This window comes from Phacochoerus africanus, chromosome 1 (genome assembly GCF_016906955.1).
Source record: "Phacochoerus africanus isolate WHEZ1 chromosome 1, ROS_Pafr_v1, whole genome shotgun sequence".
Taxonomy (NCBI): domain Eukaryota; kingdom Metazoa; phylum Chordata; class Mammalia; order Artiodactyla; family Suidae; genus Phacochoerus; species Phacochoerus africanus.
The window spans coordinates 105,529,670-105,551,290 of NC_062544.1; the positions used below are offsets into that span (position 1 = coordinate 105,529,670).

The 21,621-nt window shown below is 45.1% G+C and overlaps 1 protein-coding gene across 1 annotated transcript; it reads left to right on the top strand.

Moving 5' to 3' along the window:
• Nucleotides 1-3,748: 3,748 nt before the first annotated feature.
• LOC125110436 (elongin-B-like) lies at nt 3,749-4,073 on the top strand. The gene is given in 3 exon segments (XM_047751743.1): nt 3,749-3,848; nt 3,851-3,874; nt 3,877-4,073. Coding segments are annotated over 3 exon segments (321 nt in total).
• Nucleotides 4,074-21,621: the final 17,548 nt, after the last annotated feature.

Consider the following 21,621-nt stretch of genomic DNA (forward strand, 5'->3'; position numbering starts at 1 on the left):
AAGTGGCCATGGAACAGGGGATATTGCAAGTGCTTAATAAATATTTGCAGGATGAATGGCCTGAAGAGCAAGAAAGAAGTGGCTGCAGAGGTGAAAGTAACTCCAATTTAATTGAGAAATATTTGCTGCATGGTTGAGAGCATGGGCAGACCAACAGGTCCTTCCTTCATCACCCATCCCCACCTATGAAAACACAGAAGCAAATAGTGATATAATTTATTAGAGCAATAAAATCCATACCTACCCATTACCTTTTCAAATGACTCATGTCTGACTGTGTGCACTTGCAGTAAAGCATTCCAACTGGACCAAACAGAGGTTAACTGATGCAGGCAAGAACACCTGGTTAAAGTGAAATTTTTTAGTCCTGCTCAGGCCAGAGCTTGAGAGCTAGCATCCTGGAATTCCTGGATTCCAGCTCCTTTGAGGTACAGGTGGGGAAACTGAGGCCTGGCCTATAGTCACACAGCTGGGTTTTGTCAGAACTGTTTACTTGCCCACTTGTCAGCTGGAATTCAGGCCAGCATGAGAACCGATGCTCTTTGTCAGGATCAAGGCACAGGAGACGCGGATGGCCAGAGAGCCAAGGTTGAGATCAAGTTGATGAACAAACCAGGAGCAAAATGAGGCATTAGGCTGGGAACAAACCCAGAGCTGTCAGGTCGTCCAGATGCATGTTAAGAAGGGGAAGGCAAGTGGAAGTCACTCCTGTACACTGCTGGTGGAACTGCATATTGGTGGGGCCCTTCAGAGGACAATTTGATATTATCTAGTAGAATTAAAAATGCACAACCCTATGAGTCAGGAGTTCTACTGCTTCTCTAGGGAAATGCCTGTATGTGGGCACAAAAACATAAATAAAACACTCCATGGCAGCATTGCCTATGATCACAAGAAACTAGAAAAAACTTAGATGACCTACCATGGGGATACACATCAAAACAATATATCCATACCAGGGACTACTACAAAGCAATTAAATAGAGCATAGAGGATCCATCCAGGATCACCACATCACATACTGTATCTTTGAATGAATTAAAAAAAGATAGTCCTCTCTGGGTAAACCAGTTAGAGAAAGGCAGCCCTCCCTTTGGGCTAAGCTAGCAGAGAAGGGCTGAGTTTCAGCCTTCCTCATGCCCTCCCAGCTGTGTGACCAGACAGATGGCTCTGAGTTCAGTCCTTCCAACCTAAAGGACCGTGTCAAATGGAAAAACAAATTGTAGAATAGTATACAAAACAGGATGGCTTTAATAAATTTAAACACACCTTCCTTGTAGTTTCTATAGGGACATAAATATATAACATGCATGTTAATGAGTAGAACAAGCACTGGAGGGATACACACCTTGTTGCAATAGCTATTACCTCTTTGGTGGCAGGTGGGGGGTGGGGCACTGTTCCTCAAACTGGCCTTTAATCTTTCCAAAGTGTTTTAATTTTTCACAAGGAGGATGCATTTCTTTGTTACTAGTATAATTAATTTTTAAAAACTAAAAATTGGGAAGTTGGGTTTTTGAGATAGAAGAAGAAATCTGGAGTTCCCGTCGTGGCGCAGTGGTTAACAAATCCAACTAGGAACCATGAGGTTGCGGGTTCGATCCCTGCGCTTGCTCAGTGGGTTAACGATCCGGCGTTGCTGTGAGCTGTGGTGTAGGTTGCAGACGCGGCTGTGGCTCTGGCGCAGGCTAGTGGCTACAGCTCCGATTCGACCCCTAGCCTGGGAACCTCCATATGCCGCGGGAGCGGCCCAAGAAATAGCAAAAAGACAAAAAAAAAGAAGAAGAAGAAGAAATCTGTCATCGTAGGTGACAACCCACCACCAGCACCACCTCTAAATTTAAAGGCATATTGCTCCATGGGCCAGAAACCCATACAAATTCCTTTTGGACCTCAATTTCTCTGATCTCAATTTCTGGGGTAGAAAGTGAGAGAGCTCAGGTTGGATGGAAGAAGTTTTTTAAAATCAGAGAAAATTAAGCCTAGTGAGACTCTCTCTCTCTCCTACGTATGCCTGCAGCCAACCTTGGTGACTTCAGCTTCAAGAATCCCAGCTTTGGAATTCCCGTTGTGGTTCAGAGGGTTAAGAACCTGACATAATGTCTGTGAAAAGGTGGGTTCGATCCCTGGCCTTGCTCAGTGGGTTAAGGACTGGCATTACCACAAGCTGCGGTGTAGGTCTGGTGTTGCCATGATTGTGGTGTAGCCCACAGAGCTCCAATTTGACTCCCAGCCCAGGAAATTCCATATGCTGCAGGTGTGGCTGAAAAAAAAAAAAAAAAAAAAAAGAACCCCGGCTTTGTCCCCAAAGCTGGAAAACAACTAGAAAAAATAGGCAGAAGGAACTGAGGTTTCTCCTTTCCCCATCTTACATTTTTTTCAAGCAAGGAGCACCTCACTGCCACCATGGGAAGTGGTGAGACAGTCAACACACCAACCTGAGCAAGATCAAAAGAACCATCCAATAACTTTGGGGGGCTTTATCACAGTGAAAAGAAGGTGAGGGAAGTTGACTGGTCTCGAAATTGTTTTTTAATGGTTTGATTTCACGGTCTTATTGTTACTTAAGTACCATTCATCTTCTTTCAAATCTCTTGCAGGAGCTTCATATGGCTTGGCAGCTCAATTTCCTTTTAGCCCACCAGATGAGACAAAAGGTCCACCGGTCACTTATCTAGGAAAAGCACATTGGCAACCATTAGAACCTGCACCACCTAGCCTGGGCATCCCTCTCTTTGCAAGATGTACAGCCCCCGTGGGAAAGGACTTATATCTCCAAATACTTGGTACTCTTGTCATCTCCATTCAGAAGCAACCCTTGCATTGATTGTCCCTGCTTTAAGGACTGTTTAATTATCTCTCAGAACAATCAGCCAGTCAGACAAGGAGACTTCACTGAAATGACAATGATGTTGGACTTGAATGTGCAACTGTAAAGGAACAAATAGCCCCACACCAATTTCCCCATTTCCTGCACTATCCTTCCCTTTGCCTAGACCACCCACTGTCGTGCCCACCCACAAAGCATCTGCTCCAGGGCAATGATTACTGACTGGTAGCATTTCTGTGATGGACGCTCTATGCCAGGGAGTGGCCCTGGTGGCATTTACCAAGGCCCACTCCACACAAGACAGATTTGGCTTTCAAGGCAGAGGCAGCAATTCTCTTCAAGAACTGGGAAAAAAGGAAAAATCTGGAGTGAAAGGGCAGCAAACAATGACGAAAAACTAAAAGAGTAAATCAGCATCTAAAAGCTGTGGCCTGGAGTTCCCGTTGTGGAGCAAGGGAAATGAATCTGAGCAGTATCCATGAGAATTTGGGTTTGATCCCTGGGTAGGCCGGGTATCCAGCATTGCCACGAGTTGTGCTGTAGGTCACAGACTCATCTCAGATCCCGAGTTGCTGTGGTGTAAGCTGGCAGCTGTAGCTCCAATTCGACCCCTAGCCTGGGAACTTACATATGCTGCAGGTGCAGCCATAAAAAGCAAAATAAATAAATAAGTAAAAGCCATGCCAGTGGAAGAAGGGAATGCTGGCTCCAAGCTGAGCTTCCAGGTCACAAATGGGCTTGGATCTGGTGTTCCTGTAGCGTAGGCCGGCAGCTGCAGCTCTGATTCAACCCCTAGCCTGGGAACAAACCGGGAAAGGCACAGAGTCAGCCTGTTACTCTGGAGGAAGGGCTGCCCTGGAGAAAAGGCACGGGGGCCGAACTTGGCTGCACCTGCACATTCAGGGAAAGAGGCAACACATGCGCGTGTTGTTCGCGATCCAGGGATGCAAGACTGCTATCTTCACAGAAGCGAAGGTGTTGAGCACAACGTTTCAGCTGAAGCACCTCGTTCAGGGCATCCTCCACCAGATGACCAGCTTCTGGAAGCAAGACACTGGGCGAGTGTGGCTTCGCCAGCCAGACAGCACAGCCTCAGGCCTTAGCTGCGGTGGAGCTCGCTTTGCAGACAAATGAAAAGTTTGAGGCTCTGTGCAGAGAGCCCTTCTCCTGCATACCTGAGCTGCCCGATGTGATGAAGCTGCAGGACTCAGGAAGCAGTGCCAGTGAACAAGCTGTGCAGTGAGAGGCCTCCCGGGCCTAGGCTGGCCCCCCATGCCCCATCAACCCTTTTTTTTGGGGGGGGGGGTAAAAAAAGAAAAAAAGGAACGTGTTAATCTAGCCACTTACCGCTGTGCGTGAGAAGAGATCAAATCCCCGTGGCGCCTTCAGGCAAACAGCATGGCACTGTTTGCCAAACACCTCTAAGCTGTTCCACTTGAGGGGCAAAGACTTGGGGTCTTTGTCCTCCAGCTTCCACCCACCTGTTGGCAGAAGCCACCTAGGACCCTAGCTCTCTAGCACTTCCAGCCTGCCTAGCATACTTTGTAGAAAAATCATTAAGCTGAGAGCCATACGTGCATGTGATAACAGGTGCCATGTCCTGGATGGTAAATCTGAGGGACAGGGGCTGTGAACCTGTTTGGAGGGTGTGGGAGGAGACTCATGAATGTCTCTGGAAGGTGAGAGGTGCATGTGAACATCCTCATCTTACCTGGAGATAGGAGGCTTAGAAGAGGCTCATGCGATGAGTGTCCAGGAAGAAAAAGAGAAGGAGAAGGAACATGGCAGTAAGAGGGGGAGACAGGAACTGTGAAGCTACCCATGTGTTCCCAAGCCAAGAGAGGAGGTGACCTTCAGAAAGGGCATGGGGACCTGAACTGCCAGGGGGGCTGACCAGAGGCATGGCCACCCCTGAAGTCTTCAGCAACCACACAGAGATGGCCACATCAGAAAAGACTTGAAGCTTCAGACAGACCATACTGAACCAGAGAGAAGTCAAGGCCACCTCACCACCTGAGAGTCATGTAAGTTTTTCCCATCCCTCCCCCACTGCCCCAGTGTAGACCAGCTAGAAAGACGAGGGAGGGGGAATAAGGGAAAGGGAGGCCATGTTTCCTCTCCATACAAGTCCTCTGAGCCACAAGTCTAGGCAGCATTGGCAGAGGAGAGATCATGGCATCGGATAGAAGAGTGGTGTTTTTATCAGGACCTGGCTGAATTTAATCATTGCAAGTAGCCTGGAAGTTATGGAATCTGCTAAGATGAATTAAAGATCACAAAAAGCAGGTATCACAGAGCTCAACAATGAATAGGAGAAAAATGTCTCCTGTTTCAAGCTCTACCGCACCGAGTGTTCCCAGTGAACCATTTACATTTGGATTCTCCTAACTGACCTATTTTCCCTAATCCTTTTGAGACATTCAGAACTTATTTTTACGTATCCTTTTAGGAATGAAAAACAAACTCTCTGTCTCTCTCTACTTTGCTTATATCTGCTTGGCTTGTTTTTGCTTGGCAGATAGCCTTTCTCTGGATGGCTGGGAATAAGGCCACTTTCTTCTTGAACTTCAACTCCTTTCTGGTCCATAACCCCTGGAAAGGGCCTCTTCTCCAATTCCAACTGAAAAGCCTCAGATTGAGATCCCGATTGGTTTTGCTCAGGTCACATGATTCCCCCCAACAAACGGTTAGAATCTTGTAACTGTCACCACCCCCCCCCCCCCACCACACACACATGCACCCAGGTCATTTCCTTGGAGTTGAGGATGTGCAGTTCCCAAGAGCAAGGATGGGGCATGCTGGAACAGACAAAATGCTGCAGAGGGCCCACATGGTACTATGGTGCATCTTCAGTAAGCACAGCTTTCATTCTTCTGATATCTTAGAATTTTTGTTGCTTGACTTACTTTTAAAAGATAATTTGAATCATGGAGATTTTTTAAAAATTCCTTTTAACAGAATCAAGTGTTTATGAGACAAAAAAGGTGACTGAAATTTCAATATTTTATTTTCCTCTTCCCTAAAAGTCAGAAAGGCCCATTTGTTTAAAAAAAAAAAAAAAGAACCTGTCTTTAGCCTTCCTTTTCCTTTATTTGACAGTAACCAGGGCTTCTAGAAAAGACTAATTTTCTTTTCTACTGGAATTGTATCCACTTAATCATATTTTGAAATATTTGGAAAAGTTAAATTTGAGTAATATTCAACTATCTAAGCAGGACATTGAAAACAATCAATTACCCTTCAATCTATCCCTTACCCCCAGAGACCTCTAGTTTGGTCTTCAGATTAACTACTTCAGGAACTTTAGAGCTGCACAGAATAGAACGTTGCTAAATAGCCCTCTTGCTTTTTGCAAGAATGATCTCAAAAGCTCTGTCCTCTCTGACTGACCACCCACCCATTCTAACCCAAGTGAAACTGACCACGCTCATTTCTATGTATCTATCATTGTTCTGAGGTATACCAATCATAACAGGAAGAATATTGTGTTGGAGGTAATGGTGCCACGTTTGTTTCTCTCTCTCTTCCTTCCAGACTGTGGGTTTCTTAGGTTCGTGTCTGATTCACTTCCGTGTTCTCTACATGCAACTGAGAGTATGTTACAAGTGGCAATCTCTGAAATGGATGGATGGATGGATGGATGGATGATGAAGTTCCTCTTGATTCTGAGAGTGTAGGTGATTCATGAGTATGAAAGCCTAAGGATTTTCTAGTGACTCAGGCCAGAATCTAGGCCTGCAACTGCCAGTGTGTTAGCTACTAGCTATGTGTGGCCATTTAAAACTGCTTGAATTAGGAGTTCCCTTTGTAGCTTAGCAGGTTAAGAGTCTGACTAGCATCCATGAGGATGCAGGTTCAATCCCTGGCCTTGCTCAGTGGGTTAAGCTGGAAGCTTTGATGTAGGTCACAGATGTGGCTTATATCCCATATTGCTGTGGTTGTGGTGTAGGCCGGCAGCAGCTGAAGCTCCAATCAACCCTAGCCTGGGAACTTCCATATGCTGCAGGTGAGGCCTTAATAAGAAAAAAAATTATATGAATTAAAATTAAAATTTTAAAGTCAGTTTTTTAGCTGTACTAGCCATATTTCAAGTTCTCTTTTCATGTGCTGAGTGATTACTGTTGGAACAGCACCGATAGTAGAACATTTCTGTCATCACAGAAAGTTCTATTAGGCAGCTTCATAGAGGCCACAAGCACAAGCAGATGGAGTCAAGAGAACACTGGTGAGCAGGGCAAGGCAAATAGGAACCAGAAGAAACCAACTGCCAGAGGGCAAGGCCAGCCAGCAGAGATCAGGAGTCCCACAGAAACTGCTAGAGGTTACATGAGGTTCCAGTTTGGGAGGTGGGAGTAACCCTTTAATTCCTTCTAGGACTAGTTCCTTCCTCCCTGGCAGGTACCCAATTCCAACCAGTGGAAGGAGGTTAGTAGGAATAGCTGACTTGAGTGAGAAGGGTAGCAGCTCAAGGCAAGAATAGGTTTACCCCAGAAATTCCCCGGTGGTGCAACGGGCTAAAGATCTGATGTTTCAGCCACAGCGGTAGCACAGGTTCAGTCCCTAGCCCAGGAACTTCCACATGCCATGGGTGCAGCCAAAAAACAAAAACAAAAAAAACACACTATAGATTTGCCCCACACATGTGTACAAGTACATATGTGAAAACAAGTGCAAAACTCAGAAAAGGGATAAATGGATTTAAGTCATTTTGAGGGTCTTTCTTATTCAGGATATGGTAAAAAGTTCTAATTCAAGGTAGACTGTGATAAGTTAAGGCTGAGTTTTGTAATTTTTAGGCTTATCACTAAAAGAATGAAACCATGAAGCATAACAGAAAAGCTAATAGAGGAGGTAAAGTGGGAGGGAAAAAAAGGAAATTTGCAAAGACATGTTACCCAGGCAGCAAAGAGGCCAGCATCAATCTGAGACTTCAGTAAGCCTTAAAGAAACTTGGTAATAAGATAAACTTGGTATTTTGTATTCAGATTTTTCTAATGCTGCATCAGTGACTTCTCCTGTGTCCTTGGTGAAGTGGGTACCAGGCTTTGAAATCTGGGTCACCCAATGAATATGACAAGGAGGCTCTCCCATTATTAGGACTGGTGCTTGGAGCTGAGTGTCTGTACCTGCCTTACTTTTCTCATAGGACAAATTTCAGAGCAGACCTGGATTCCACATACTGTGTAGAAAGAGCCAGATACCGCTAACCAGAGGCTTTCCTGCCGACCAGTAGTTGTCAAGTGAGGGAGATTTGGCCCTTCAAAGGGTATTTGACGATGTTGGGAGACGTTTTGGGTTGTCACAACTTAGGAGAGGAGGACCACTGCAAACATTTCAATGCCAGAGCTGCTGCTAAATACCCTACGATGCACAGGATAGCCCCAGAGAACAGAGATCAGAACCAAAATGTTAGCAGTGTCAAGGTTGAAAAATTCTGCTTTAAGGCAAAATTAATCACAATACCAAACTGGAAGCTCAAGTCAAAGCCAAGAGGAAGGGAGTTGGCAATATGGATGCATCTGCCCTGAATTCCACACTGGAAGACAAATTTTCAGCCCCACCACCCTGGGCTAAAGTCAGATGCACCATTAACTGTAACACTCTTCTCAAAGAGATTGGTGACTGATTCCAGGACACAGAAAAAGCTCTAGTTTCACAAAGATGAAATCTTGGAAATGAATTAAAGACCTTTCCTAACATCAGACCCCAGAGAGATCTCATGATAGAAACAGAGTAATACAGTTAAGAAATGCTGTTTTGATGGGGCGTGTCCATAGGATGTATGGTGAGTGGAAAAAATGACGTCCCTGACAACAGAGGACCCCGTGATCAGTCTTGTGCCTCAAGAGGTTTTCAGGGAGAATGAATCACTTTGTCCATCTTTGCTTTACTTGATTGTATAGGGCACAGTCTGGTATGTTTCTCTTTCCTGGGCAGCTGTGGATCACTTCTCCCAGTACTCACCTGTGAACCACCACCAGGCAAGGCTGCCACTCTCACCTCCTTCTCTGCCAGAGCAGAGGCTTCTGGAGCCAACATACTGCCCCCAAGAAGTTCCAGGCCTTGGGGGAATGCTGCCCTCCTGTCTCCCACTAAGAGCCATGGCTCTGCAGGGCCTCAGAGGAGAGAAAGCAAAGTTCCCCAGAGGCCCAGTGCTGCCTGACAGGCATCCCCAGGGATTCAGGGCAGGCAGAGAACTGTCTCAGGAGCGGGCTTCCCTTCCTCTGGGTGATGGCTCTACGCAGAAGATGGGGAGAGAATGGGACATTGTGTGCAATGGCAGGGACCAGAGGGAAGGGCAGATACTCCTCTGAGAGTGCTCATCTCCCGGCCTCCAGCCATGCACACAATCTCCCCATTGCTTCTCCTGCAAGTTCTCCAGAAGCTGCCATCTCTGGAGGTGCAGCCTGGCTCCCCCGCCTGAGGACCTCAGGGTTGCCTGATGTCAAAGCCAGTGCTGTGTTAGATGGACACGTTTTCTCATCCACAGCTGGAACTATCCACCGCAGTGCAGAGCTTACCACACTCTGGGCCTCCATTGTCAGGGAGGATCAACCCCCAAGGCTTCCCACAAGTTCCCCAAACTCAGCATGTCCCAAAACTCACTTTCCCCCAGGCCTACTCTTCATCCTATCTTGGGTAGTGTGATGTTCCAGCCAGAAGTGTGAGAGCCACTCTCCCCACTACCCACTCCTGCACCCAACCATTCACAGCTGATCTTACCTTTTGACTTTGCACATACCATTTCTCCTCTCAGCCCTCTCTCCATTCCCATTGCCCTGGCTGATCTAGGTGGGTCACCTCTTACCTGATTGATGGGGAGTCCACCGCTGGTCTCCCTCACCTGCCTTCTGCCTTACTCTGTGGCCCTCTACAGACACCTATGGGTGTACAGTGTCTTCCCTTGTGATTTTCCCCTGCTGCTGAAAATCTTTGAAAACTCCAAATCCTTTTGTATTGGGCAGAAAGTCCCATAGGAATATGATCCCTCTTTTTCTTGAGTTCATCTCTGGACTGTCACACCCCAGGGAGAGTGATAATTAGATCAGTCACAGGGAGAGCAAAACCTTCTGGGCCTGTGGCTCTACCCATTGTAAAGTTCATCCAGGCAGAGGCAGCCACCCATGCCAGGGAGGTGCGTCAGAGTTGAAGGCACTTTGCTGCCACTTCAAAGGCATTTTCCCCGACTCCCCCCCCCGCCCCCGTTCATGTTCCTGCACCCCTAAGGATAACATCTCTAAGGATTCCAGGCTCCCAGGAAGCTTATGTCTCTCCCTGCCCACATTTGAGTAAAAGGGTAGTGATTGATATTCATGATTAATGTTCAGTAAATTCTGACTTATGTTCCAGGTACCAGGCTAAGCCCTTCTCCTGCCCTGTCTCATTTAATCTTCACAGCACCTCTGTGAGGCAGTAAAATTTTAACCCCCATTTTACAGATGGCCGACTTGTGTCCCAGAGGTCAGGTAGCTTGCCCAAGATCACACCTACAGGGAGTGGCAGAGCAGGGATTGATAATCATGGGTATTCCCTATACCACTAGCTCATAATGTTTCTTAGGTTTTGGAAGCCAAAGCGCTTCCAAGTTCAGAATGGAGAGGGCACTCCACAGCACGTTGTTTATTCTCGTGTGTATACTTCCAACCCATGGAAGCCAGCAGATGATTTGGCATCTCTTCTGAAAACTTGCTTTTGCCCCCTTTGAGGATTTGTGCATCCTGTTTAACGGAAGAGATTCAGAAGTATCTACGTAGTGAGTTGCAGCTTGGCCTACAAATCCTGGAAGAATTTGTCTTGGCCAAGTTCGGGGAGAAAAAGAAGAAGTCCCCTTGGTCACTATAATCTCAGAGGCTGCAGGCAGGGAATCTCAGTTCAGAAAATGACTTCCCACATGCCCCAAAGTGAGTTTGATTGTCCCTAGGGTTCCATTAGGGACGGGGGCAGGGGGCATGTGCTCTGAATCTTAGAAATGGTAACTGAGATGTATGAGTCCTGTGTCACCTTCCTTGTCACCTCTTGTAGACAATAGGAGGCAAGACCACAGCCCCAAAGATCCTGCACAGGGAGGATCTCCAGAGGGGCTGTGTAGGAAGTGCTGTATTAGATGTGGAGGACTGGCATGTGCAGGCAGAGATGAAATTTCACAGCTACATCTGATGCCTTAAAAAGCGAATCTCTTAAGCAGCCTTTTTCATCCTTGTGGCTCTTCTGCATCTATTTTGCTTTGGATTTAAGGTCAGTGAAACCATATAGCACAGGGTATTCAGGAACTACCTCTAAGGATGCAGCTGCTTCCTTCACGGTGGAAACAGGGAATTGGCCTGTGTTCTCCCATCCACGGGCTGCCCTAAGGAGCCAGCCTTGAGGATTGGGGATGAGCAGAAGCTGACCCCGCCTGCAGGGCAGTGCCCTCGGAGTGGATGTGTATTCCTGGCATTTAGGAGAACACCTCTCTCTCAAGATTTATGACTTCATTTCATGTTTTAATGCTTTCTGTCACAATTCCAAGCCACGGTGACTGATGGGCAGCGTGGAAAGGGGAAGCGCGCTCTAGTGGAAACAGCCCAGAAGGGTTTGAAGTGAACGAGCACTTACTCAGCAAACATCTCCTGAGCACCTACCATACCCTCCTCGCTGACTTCCAGGAAGGCAGAGTTCAGAGCCACAGCCTCTGGAAGGACACTCTGAAGGCTCTTGCAATGCCAGACCTCCTGGGAGAATGAAGGCAATCCTTCCAGTGGGGCGAGGTTGGGGCAGAGTAGCATCTTAGAGGAGCTCCAGTTCATGCCAGCCCCTCCCCAACCAGCAGTGAAGCTTCAGAAAAACTGAGCCCGGGAGCTGACCCAGGGCTGAGAGAGCCAAGGATCAGCTCTTTGCTCTTTCCTGATTCTAGATGCTAAATCCTGCATGTCCCCAAGCACCCACCAGTTAGACCTGACTCTGGCCCTGCTGATGTCTGCCCAACCTCATCCCTCTGCCACCAAGACAGCCTCCCCATAGGCCACCTAAAACCTCTTGCCAAAGAGCCAGAAAGCCCCGCCTTGAGGAGCGTGGTGTCCCTGCTCCAGCCTCTCCTTTGAAATAAATGTATTCAATACAAAGATACAAAATGGATGAAACAGTTGTTTTTAAATGCTGATTTCATGCCCCTCCCAAAGGCACTCTTTTGTTCTGTTTAATTTTTACATCACATCGACAATAACAAACTCTAGGGCGGATTCATCAAAGGAAACTGATAATTGCTAACTGTACATTTTATTTGGTTCATTATTTTGTTAACACCTGATTCTGAAAAATACTCCTTCTGAATGGGCTGGAAGCGGCATAAAAATTAGGAGCAACAAAGAGATCTTTTCTTTTGCATTGAAATAGGTTTATGACCTGCCAGCTACAGTAAATGTGTGGGACTCCCTTTGTGACAGCCAGTAACATGTAGCAAGCCTCTCTCCACCTGCCTCCAGGTAAACAAACACCTTCTAACCAAAGGGCTGCGTTCTGTTTTGCTCTGCAGAAATGTACCCCTGTTGTGATGGTTAGGATTTCAGGTGGGTGGAAACTAGAGTACCTGGGACGTGGAGTCAAAAAGTGGACCTGGGGCAGCGCTCCCCCCCAAAAAAGGGCAACAAGGTGTAGGCTGTCCTAAGGGTTGGTTGAAGAGGCCATACTGGGGGATCCCAAAATCACTGAGAGAGTGGAAAGTGTGTGTGTGATTCATTCCATGTTTATGAAGTACTTCCGGTGTACACAGCAGCTGAATTCAGATGTATATCATTGGTGGGTATTGGATACATCTGGATGCCTCCCAGCATCATTAAACTCCCTCCCAGTGTTTGGGGAAGTTCCCTGTTTTAGGATCCTATGCCTCCTCAAGGTAGAAGCTAGACTCCCTCTTGCCCAGCAGCTCTTGTTGCTAAGGTACAGGCAGGAGATGGTGCTCACCAGCCTGACACCCACATGAGACTTTGATTGGGAAGCTAATGCCATGAAGAAGTTGATGGCACGTGGAACCCATTCTGCTGAGCCCAGTGGCAGAGTGACCAGCTCCCAGTGATGAAGGTTCCAAATAGCTTCCGAGCCCCGGACTTGGGTGCGTGACCATGGTATTTGTGGCAGGGATGTATTCTATTGGTGAGAGAAACCAGTTGCTATTCTTTGCTGCTGGGCCTTCAGGTTTCTTCCTCTGGACTGCTCAGATTCTGTGAGTTGATCTGATATGCTTGAGCAAATTCCTTTTCTACTGAAACTGGCTAGAATGAGTTTCTGATGTTTGCTACTGGAAACCAAAGCGTACTCATAACTCTGTATACTGCAAATGACAGAAGCCCAAGGACATTTGCTGGATTGTGAAATTGAAAACATCCAGGAGTATGTGGCTTCAGATAGGGTTAGATATACAGGGATTGGGACCAGGTATATAATTTGCAAGGCCCCAAACAAAATGAAAATGCAGGGCCCTTTTTAAAAAATGGTATTAAAAGTTTCAAGATGACAATAGAAGAGCATTGAACCAAGTATAGGGCCCTTCTAACTGCAGAGCTCTATGGGACCACATGGATTGCATGCCCATAAAGCTGGCCCTGCCAAGGGCTCAGTCATTGTCACCAGGACCCCTGTGTCTTTCTACCTCTTGGTTCTGCCAAGTCCCACCTGATCCCTTGCCTGCCCACACACTCCAGTGTTCAAGAGGGAAAGGCCTGTCTGAATTCACAGTTAAGACTCCCAGACCAGTTGTACCCACAGCGTGCTCAGGCATGCAGTCCGCCAGCACACTGATTAGCCTGGTATGTGGACTATGGACTTAGTTCCAGCCCCCAAAAGCAGCCTCTGCCATGAGGATTAGTGCGCAGGGGATTTCTAAAGGAAGTGCTCTCAGGCAAGCTGGAAAGTAGGACAGGGAAGGGGAGGAAACTAAGCAAAGATGTGAGCGCCCGCAGAGGTCCTCAGAGGGAGGGGCCTTGCCTGATCCTACAAGGAGCTCTAGAGTGTGAGTGATGCCTCAGAGTTGGTTGCACCTGAGACAAGGAAGCTGACATTTCAGTGCTCCCTGTGTGGGCCCCCCAGTTACTGATCAAGGGCCACTCCCCATGTGGGTGTGCATGTCCAGTTCCCGGGCACTGCTGGCTCTCTGTGGTATGGACAACATGGGTCGCAGTAGACTGTGGGCTGACTTCAGAGAAAGAAACTCAAGTGCCAGCTTTTGGAGGTTAACACCAAAGTGAAGGGAGGGGTCCCACAATGGTACAGGCAATCTAAGATGTGGGCAGAGCACAGCCCTGGATTCAATGACATCCCAGCATATGGACCCTACCTGTGGCTGGCCTGAAAAAACCCTGAGTATCTGACCCCAAAGTTCCACTGGGAACATTCCTGTGTGATCCTTTCAGCCAGTGAATCAGGAAGTACCAGGTGCTGGGCGAGTGGTGATTAGGAGATGATGTGTATTTCTGAGCTTTTATTTACCCTAATATTTTAAAAATTAATCTTAGACCACCTGAGCATGTAGCACAAAACTTAGATTCCCTATTTTGAAGTGAATGAATTGCATCACAATGGCTTGTAAGAACTGTGTGAGGTTCTGAGTCAGTCACAGGAACAAACTTTGCACAAACTCTGCTCACCTCCTTTGACACCTGCACTTAGTCACAAGTGAACACATGTTGCTCTTGAAAGATGCATATTATTAGATTCACTAAGGATGGAATCCTAGAAGAATAAGATTACTTTTTAACAGTCAAATCTATGAATACATTTTCATAATAGCTGTGTGGATGTGTAATTCACATACCCTACAATTTCCCTATTTAAAGTGTACATTTCGGTCATTTTTTAGTATATTCATAAAACTTGGCAACAAGCACCACAGTCAAGTTTAGAAAGTTGGTGTCACTCTAAAAAGAAAGCCCATATCCATTAGCATTCTTCATTCCTACCCTCCGAACCCCTAGTCCTAAGCAAAAAAGTTTTAGGGCTGGTGGACCATCCCTCTTGTTCCTAATTTCAAGAACCATCCAGAAAGCCCTATGAGAAAGAAAGCTCTGGAAAGTCCTGCATTATCTACACATACCTGGGAGAGTCATGACTTTGGAGAGCCTTTCTGATTGCCGGCTCAGTGACTGGCAAGTCAACAGAAAGAGAAACGGAATGGCTCTAGCAACTTAGTTGAGCCATGCAGATAAATTGGGCCCGGGTCACAGTCCAAGAGAAAGGTGACATCCATGGCTGTCCTGAGACCTGAGAGCAGCAGTCTCCTCCAGCACATGAGGGAGAGGTGTGGCCTGTTTCCTTCCTGAACACCGAGGGGACCTCAAGTCACTTCCTAAAGAGGTTCTGCAACTCCAAATTCCAGCTTGGGCAAAACAGGGCATTCTGTACACAGAAAGCTGGCCATGCTGGTTGGACTAATTTATATACTTCTTTTTTTTTTTTTTCTTTCTTTTTTTAAAAGCCACCTTGCCTTTTTGGAGAAATGAGCAAGGGAACACCCAGCTAAGCATGTTAAAAAACCTTTAAGAAATAAATTAACAACATGAATAAGGGATTTATGTCTAATCAAACATATTTTTAAAAATTCTTCTAAGCGATGGAAGGAGTTTAGAAAAAAATTATCTATGAGACCAAAGATTATGAAGTCAATTAAACATATACCTGCATGTACCTTTGCTGTAATAAAATCTTGGCTAGAGTGTAGTGTGACCAAGGCTACAGTATAGTGTGACCAAGTGAGGTACATTAAGTAAACACTCATTTGAAGACCTTTCCACTGGAACATAGAAATGAAGCGGTGAAAAGAATATGTGTTCTGAACATCACGTTGGTCCCATTAAGAGGGCTCTGTGATCACATTATTATGTGCTTTGTCTTCAGAGACTTCCCTGTCTTTTTCACCCATAAGCAGAAAGAGTCCTCTCCATCTCATTATCAGGCTCCGGGAGCCCGATCTCTCTGATGTGCCTCCCTCCCTCACTTTGGAGCTTGACTTCCTTGAGATCTGTCATTGTCACCTTTATTATAATGGAGTCTTACAATCCCACAGCTAGTGACACTCAGGGGAGGAGTATTCTGATGAGGAGGGTGGGGGTGCCTGGAGGAGATGTGTGTGATGAAGTTTCCACAGAGGCGACACTGCAAACCCGAGGGAAGAATGAAGGACTGGTAGGGAGGTGGGCATTTCGCCACCCAATTCCCCGCCCCTGGTGTCGTGCAAGAAGAAGGCAGAAAGGCCGTGGAGAATGTCCAGGACAGTGGAGCCTGCATTATTGTAGTCGCAGCAGGCAGGAAAATTCTCTCATTAGGAGAGGCCAGCAGAGTCTGGTACCCCCAGAGGCAGTTGAGTGAATAGGTAGAGGTGAGCATTTTCTTTATATCACATGTGGGCAAAGGGAGCTAAAAGGCCTGTGGGAGGAAGGAAGGATCACTGGTTTCCTTTCCTCTCACTGCCCGACTCAATGTTAACCAGGTCAATAGAACATGATGAGCTTCTTTCATTCTAAGAAGATGCTAGCTCTCCATGGGTGCTACTTAAGTTAGAGAAGGCCAAAGGTCATTGAGCATGATTCACCCACACTGAGGGGGCAGAAATGACCTAGAATGCCATAAAAAAAAAAAAAAAAAGCACCAGAAGTACAAGAGCAATATTTTTAGAAACACGCCTAAGGGATAGCCAAACAAAAAGGCAGCAACCAATCAAAAAAGGTTTAATCCTTCCAGTTATCTACTTTCACCAAAACAATAGAAATTAATCAAGTTCATATGCATATGTGATTTGTGGGACTTGTTTAGCATTCTATAGATGAATATAGATCACATCTATCTGTCTCTATCTATCTATCTATCATCTATCTATTTTTGATATTTTTCTCCCTAAGAGTGAACAACTCTCAAAACAAAAGTAAATTTAAAACATACACTGCAACGTGCTGTGTGGCAGAAGGACCCCACAGATTTATAAAATTGCTTGTGTCATGCTCAGTCTTTTTCATTACTTTTTGAGGCTACAATGAAAAACACGCTACAATCTTTGAGGAGAAATCGAGTCCAGTATCATATGAAAATGGCACATAAGTTGCTCTGCCATTGGAACAGAACAAAAGAAAAAAAAAGAGCTGTGGGAAAGGAAGAAAATAGACACTATCAGCTGAGATAAAATATGGGCTCAGTAAGGAAAAAGATATAGTGGAGACGGGGGGCTACTGCAATAGAGAAGTACTGTAGCAGGAAACTCTTCTGCTAATAAGGGTAGTAAAGGCCAAGTTAAGAGGAAAACCAGGAGACCCAGAATCATCTACAAGAGGAAATAGTTTGAGGCAGTGAAATATGACACCTCACTCCAAGGGCAGTTTCAGAGGGGTGGGTGATTCTAGGAGAGATCACAGTGTAGGAAAAGCATAATGAAGGTAAAAGTTGACTCACTAGGTTAAATTCCAATGAGTTAAAGATTCAAACTGTAAAGAATTTTTTTTAAAAAATGTATTATTAGAAAACATGGAATTCTTTTTCTCTAACTTGGAATGGAAGAGAACATTTCTTACCATGACTGAAAACACAGAAGAGACAAAAGATTGATTAATTTGTTTACATAAAAATTAAAACTTCTGAATGGCAAAAAAAAAAAGAGAGAGAGAGAGAGAGAAGAAAACAGAAAAAATAAAAAGGCAACAAACTGGAAAAATAATCATAGCATAAGTGAAGAGCTACTCTTCCTATGATAGAGTGATTTTATAGAAATTTAAGAGCCTAATAGGCAAAAGATATGGCCATCAGTTCACAGAAATAGAAATAAAAATAGCTCAAATATGTGGCTATATGTTCAACTTCATTCACAAGAGAAATGCAAATTCAAATTACACTGAGATATCATTTAGATAATTCCAAATTTTTGATGACAGACTATTAGATTGGGTTCTCCTAGAAGCAGACCCTGAGACAAATATTTTAGTGTAGGTAGTTTATTTAGGAGGTGATGAGAGGAAACACCCGTAGGGAAGTAAGGAGAAAAGGGAAAGATACTACGAAGGGTGTATTCTGAAGCCCAAGCCTGAAGCTCAGCTGGAGAACTGTGGGAGCCAGTGCAGAACACACTCCAGACTTATCCCCTCTAAGACTGAGAGAGCTGGGGTATTTATCCACCTGACCCTCATCCGTGGATGGTTGTTTGTGAAGAATTCCCTCTCAGGCATTTCTGCCCTGTCCATTTCCCAGGCTCACACACAGGTCAAACCTACTTCCAGAAGACAGAAAAAAAGCCCCAGGGCAGGGTTGCAGCTGTAGTTTAGACAACTCTTTCTAGAGGGTCTGGGTGAGGCACAGCAGCATCTTCCCCACACCCATCATCAGCAAAGCTGCTAGGGCACAGGCATTGTCTCATTGCTGGTGAGAATATCTATCTGTGGGAACTGGGAATGCCAATTAGTTATTGGCAATCTAACAATATCTACTACTGACTCTTCTCTCCAGGTGCATATGCCCTTTGACTCAGCAGTTCCATTTCTAAGAATTTATCCTACAGTTAAGATGGACATAAGTGACACATGTATAAGATTATTTATGCAGCTCTATTTGTAAGGATGAACTCAGAAACAATCTAATGTCCTTCGTTTGGAGGGAGGCAAATGAAAATGAAGCTTTTTTAAAAAAAGTATTGTTGCTATACAATATTATATAATTTACAGGTATAGAATACAGTGATTCACGTTTTTCTGCATTTTTTATTATAGTCATTTACAATGTTGTGCCAATTTCTGCTATACAGCACAGTGACCCAGTCTCTCTCTCTCTCTCACACACACATATATGTATATACACACACCTATTTCTCTCATATCATCCCCCATTATGTTCTATCCCAAGAGATTGAACACAGTTCCCTGTGCTACACAGTAGGACCTCACCTCACTGCTTATCCATTCTAAATGTAATAGTTTGTATATACTAACCCCAAACTCCCAGTCCATCCCACTCCCCCCCGCTCCCCCCAGCAACCACAAGTCTGCTCTCCATGTCTTTTTTTTTTTTTTTTTTTGGTGATTCACAATTTTTAAAGGATATTCTCCATTTATAGTTATTGTAAAATATTGGCTATATTCCTTGTATTGTACAATATATTCTTGTAGCTTACTTTATACCTAAAACTTTGTACCTCTTAATCCCGTACCCCTGTATTTCCAAGATATGTTAAGTGACAAAAGTAAAGTGCAAGAAGATTATATTATCTTTTGTATAAAAAGGAGGATAGGAGTTCCTGTTTTGACTCAGTGGGTAATGAACCTGACTAGTGTCCATAAGGATGGGGGTTCAATCCCTGGCCTTGCTCAGTGGGTTAAGGATTTGGCGTTGCCATGAGTGTGGTGTAGGTTGCAGACTCAGCTCGGATCTGGTGTTGCTGTGGCTGTGGTGTAGGCCAGCAGCTGCTGCTCTGATTCAACCCCCAGCCTGGGAACTTCCATATGCCACAGGTATGGCCTTAAAAAGCAAAAAAAAAAAAAAAAGGGGGGGGGTGGATAGAAGGAAAACAACAGAAGCTCATATTTGTTTATATATGCATAGAGAAACTGGCAGGATACAGAAGAAATTAATAACACTTAAGGTGAGGGTTGTAGTGATGGTAACTGGTGGATAGCGTGAAGTACATGTAAAACATGTGAATCCATTATTTAATTCAGAAATTAAATTTAGAAACACTGATAAACATGGACATCTAAAGGGCATGGAATTAGTAGCACTTTTTCTTCTACATAATATATTTCTGATTTGTTTGAATGTTTTACATAGTGCCTGTGTTACTTTGCAATGTGAAAAGATAGTAGCGATATAATGACTAAATACAAACTAGGGAGGTGGATAGATGACAATCAAAAATATAGTACAATGGAAACATCAGAGCAGATGTTGAGCTGCAAGGAATAGGAAATGACTGGCTGGCTAAGGCAGAAAAAGAATGTATTGAAAGGCTATTGAAGAGTTCACAGAACCACCAGGAAGGTAGAAGCAACAGGCTCAAAATAAAAGCAGAAGCCCAAGGAGGCAAGGAAACAATACCATAGAACCATCTGATGGCGACACTGTTGCCATCACCCCCACCAGACATGGTTCCCTCTGTCATCCCTAGGGGAGCAAGAAGTCAGCCCAGAGGTTCAAGTGATCCACAAAGATATGACAATTTTTAGATGTCAGAGTAAGATGTGGGGCAGGTCACCAGGCAGAAATGTCAAAGCAGATGACTCAGAACCAGGTGCAGTGAGAACATGAAAGGGATGAGAGATTAAGATTGGAGGCAAGTCCTTGAAGAGGACCTCAGAGGGACTGTTGTGGAGTCCCTCTGTGCCCAAGGGAGTGGCAGAGTGTTCTGGCAGGGGAGCTGCCAAAGAACCCACAGAAATGTCCACAACGAGGCCACTTTAAACATTGGCTGGACCCAGAGAGCCAGCTGACAACAGTAACCAGTCTGTTAAGAAATACCACATTCCTCTTAACTTTCCTCGTGGCCCCAACACTGGAAGGATCAAAAATAGCAGCTGGGCAATGGGAAGGATGTGATGGTGAGAGCAAGGAGTCAACCCACCCTCTTTGCATCCCTAGCTGGGACAGGGAGGAGAGTTTTTACCTTTGACTGAAGATAGAACTGTAAAATTGAAACCATGTTTTACAACTTAGTGATTAGAAGACTTCATTAGCAAACAAAGACCAGGAAAGTCATGGGCATTCATTTCACGTGGCATCGGCATCCAGTGGTAAGGATGGGACCACCCCTATGAAGGAGGCTTAAGGGAGTGTTGGGTTGGGGTAGACAAAATAAAGTTGCTTTTAAGATTAACCACTGCATACCCAGTAAAGTGACAGTTGCATAGAAATTGACATTACTGCTGCAGTCACTGAAATAATTAAATCTGCTTCTTGATGTCATCTACTCTAGTTTCAAAGCCCCAAGCAGAGAATCTGATTGGCTGAGCTGAGGCATCAGGCCCACAATCCAGCTGCCATGGCTCATGTTGCTGCAATATACTACCTGCTGAACTCTTCTAATTTAGGGAAAGGGTTCAAAAAGTGGACGGACAAAAACTGTCACGTGTGCACTATAACGGAAGGCTCTGCATTCACTTCTGATGCCCCCTGCTAAGGGCTGGGATCAGGGGGAAGGAGGAAGGGATTCCAAGAAGAGTAACATAGACCCTTCCTTCAATGAAGTGGAGTCCTATACTATTATAGCAGCTACAACATAAAAGTATCTTACTTTTATCCCAAACTTTAAGCTTACAAAGCTTTCATGTCTATTACATTTGTCCTTGACAACGACGCAGTGAGATAAATCTCCATTGTCCAACATGGTGCCTGGCACATAGTAGGTATTCAGTAAATGTTTGGTAAAGGATGGACAAGTAAAGCAAAGCATGGGTAAGGAAGAATTAAATCCAGGGGCAAAAGTATAGCCTTTGTAATTGGTCCATCTTGTTCAGCACTGCCCAGTGGAACTGTGACAATGGCTCTTTATCTGCTCTGTGCAATATGGTAGCCATTCACAGCTATTGAGTGCTTCAGATGTGCTGATGGGACTGAGGAATTGACATTTAATTTTTTAAAATTTTAATTTAAATAGCCACTTGCATCCAATGGCTACTGCACTGGACAAAACAGGTCCAGAATTCAAATTCCAGTTCTATTTAGCTTTTAACCGGAGCAAACATCTTAATTTCCCTAAGTCTCAATTTCCCCAAATGTGAAATAAGGAAAATAATGTTCTGCTACCTCACTGGTTGTGATGGTAAAAGAGGGCTTAATGGGAAACATGAAGTGCTCTG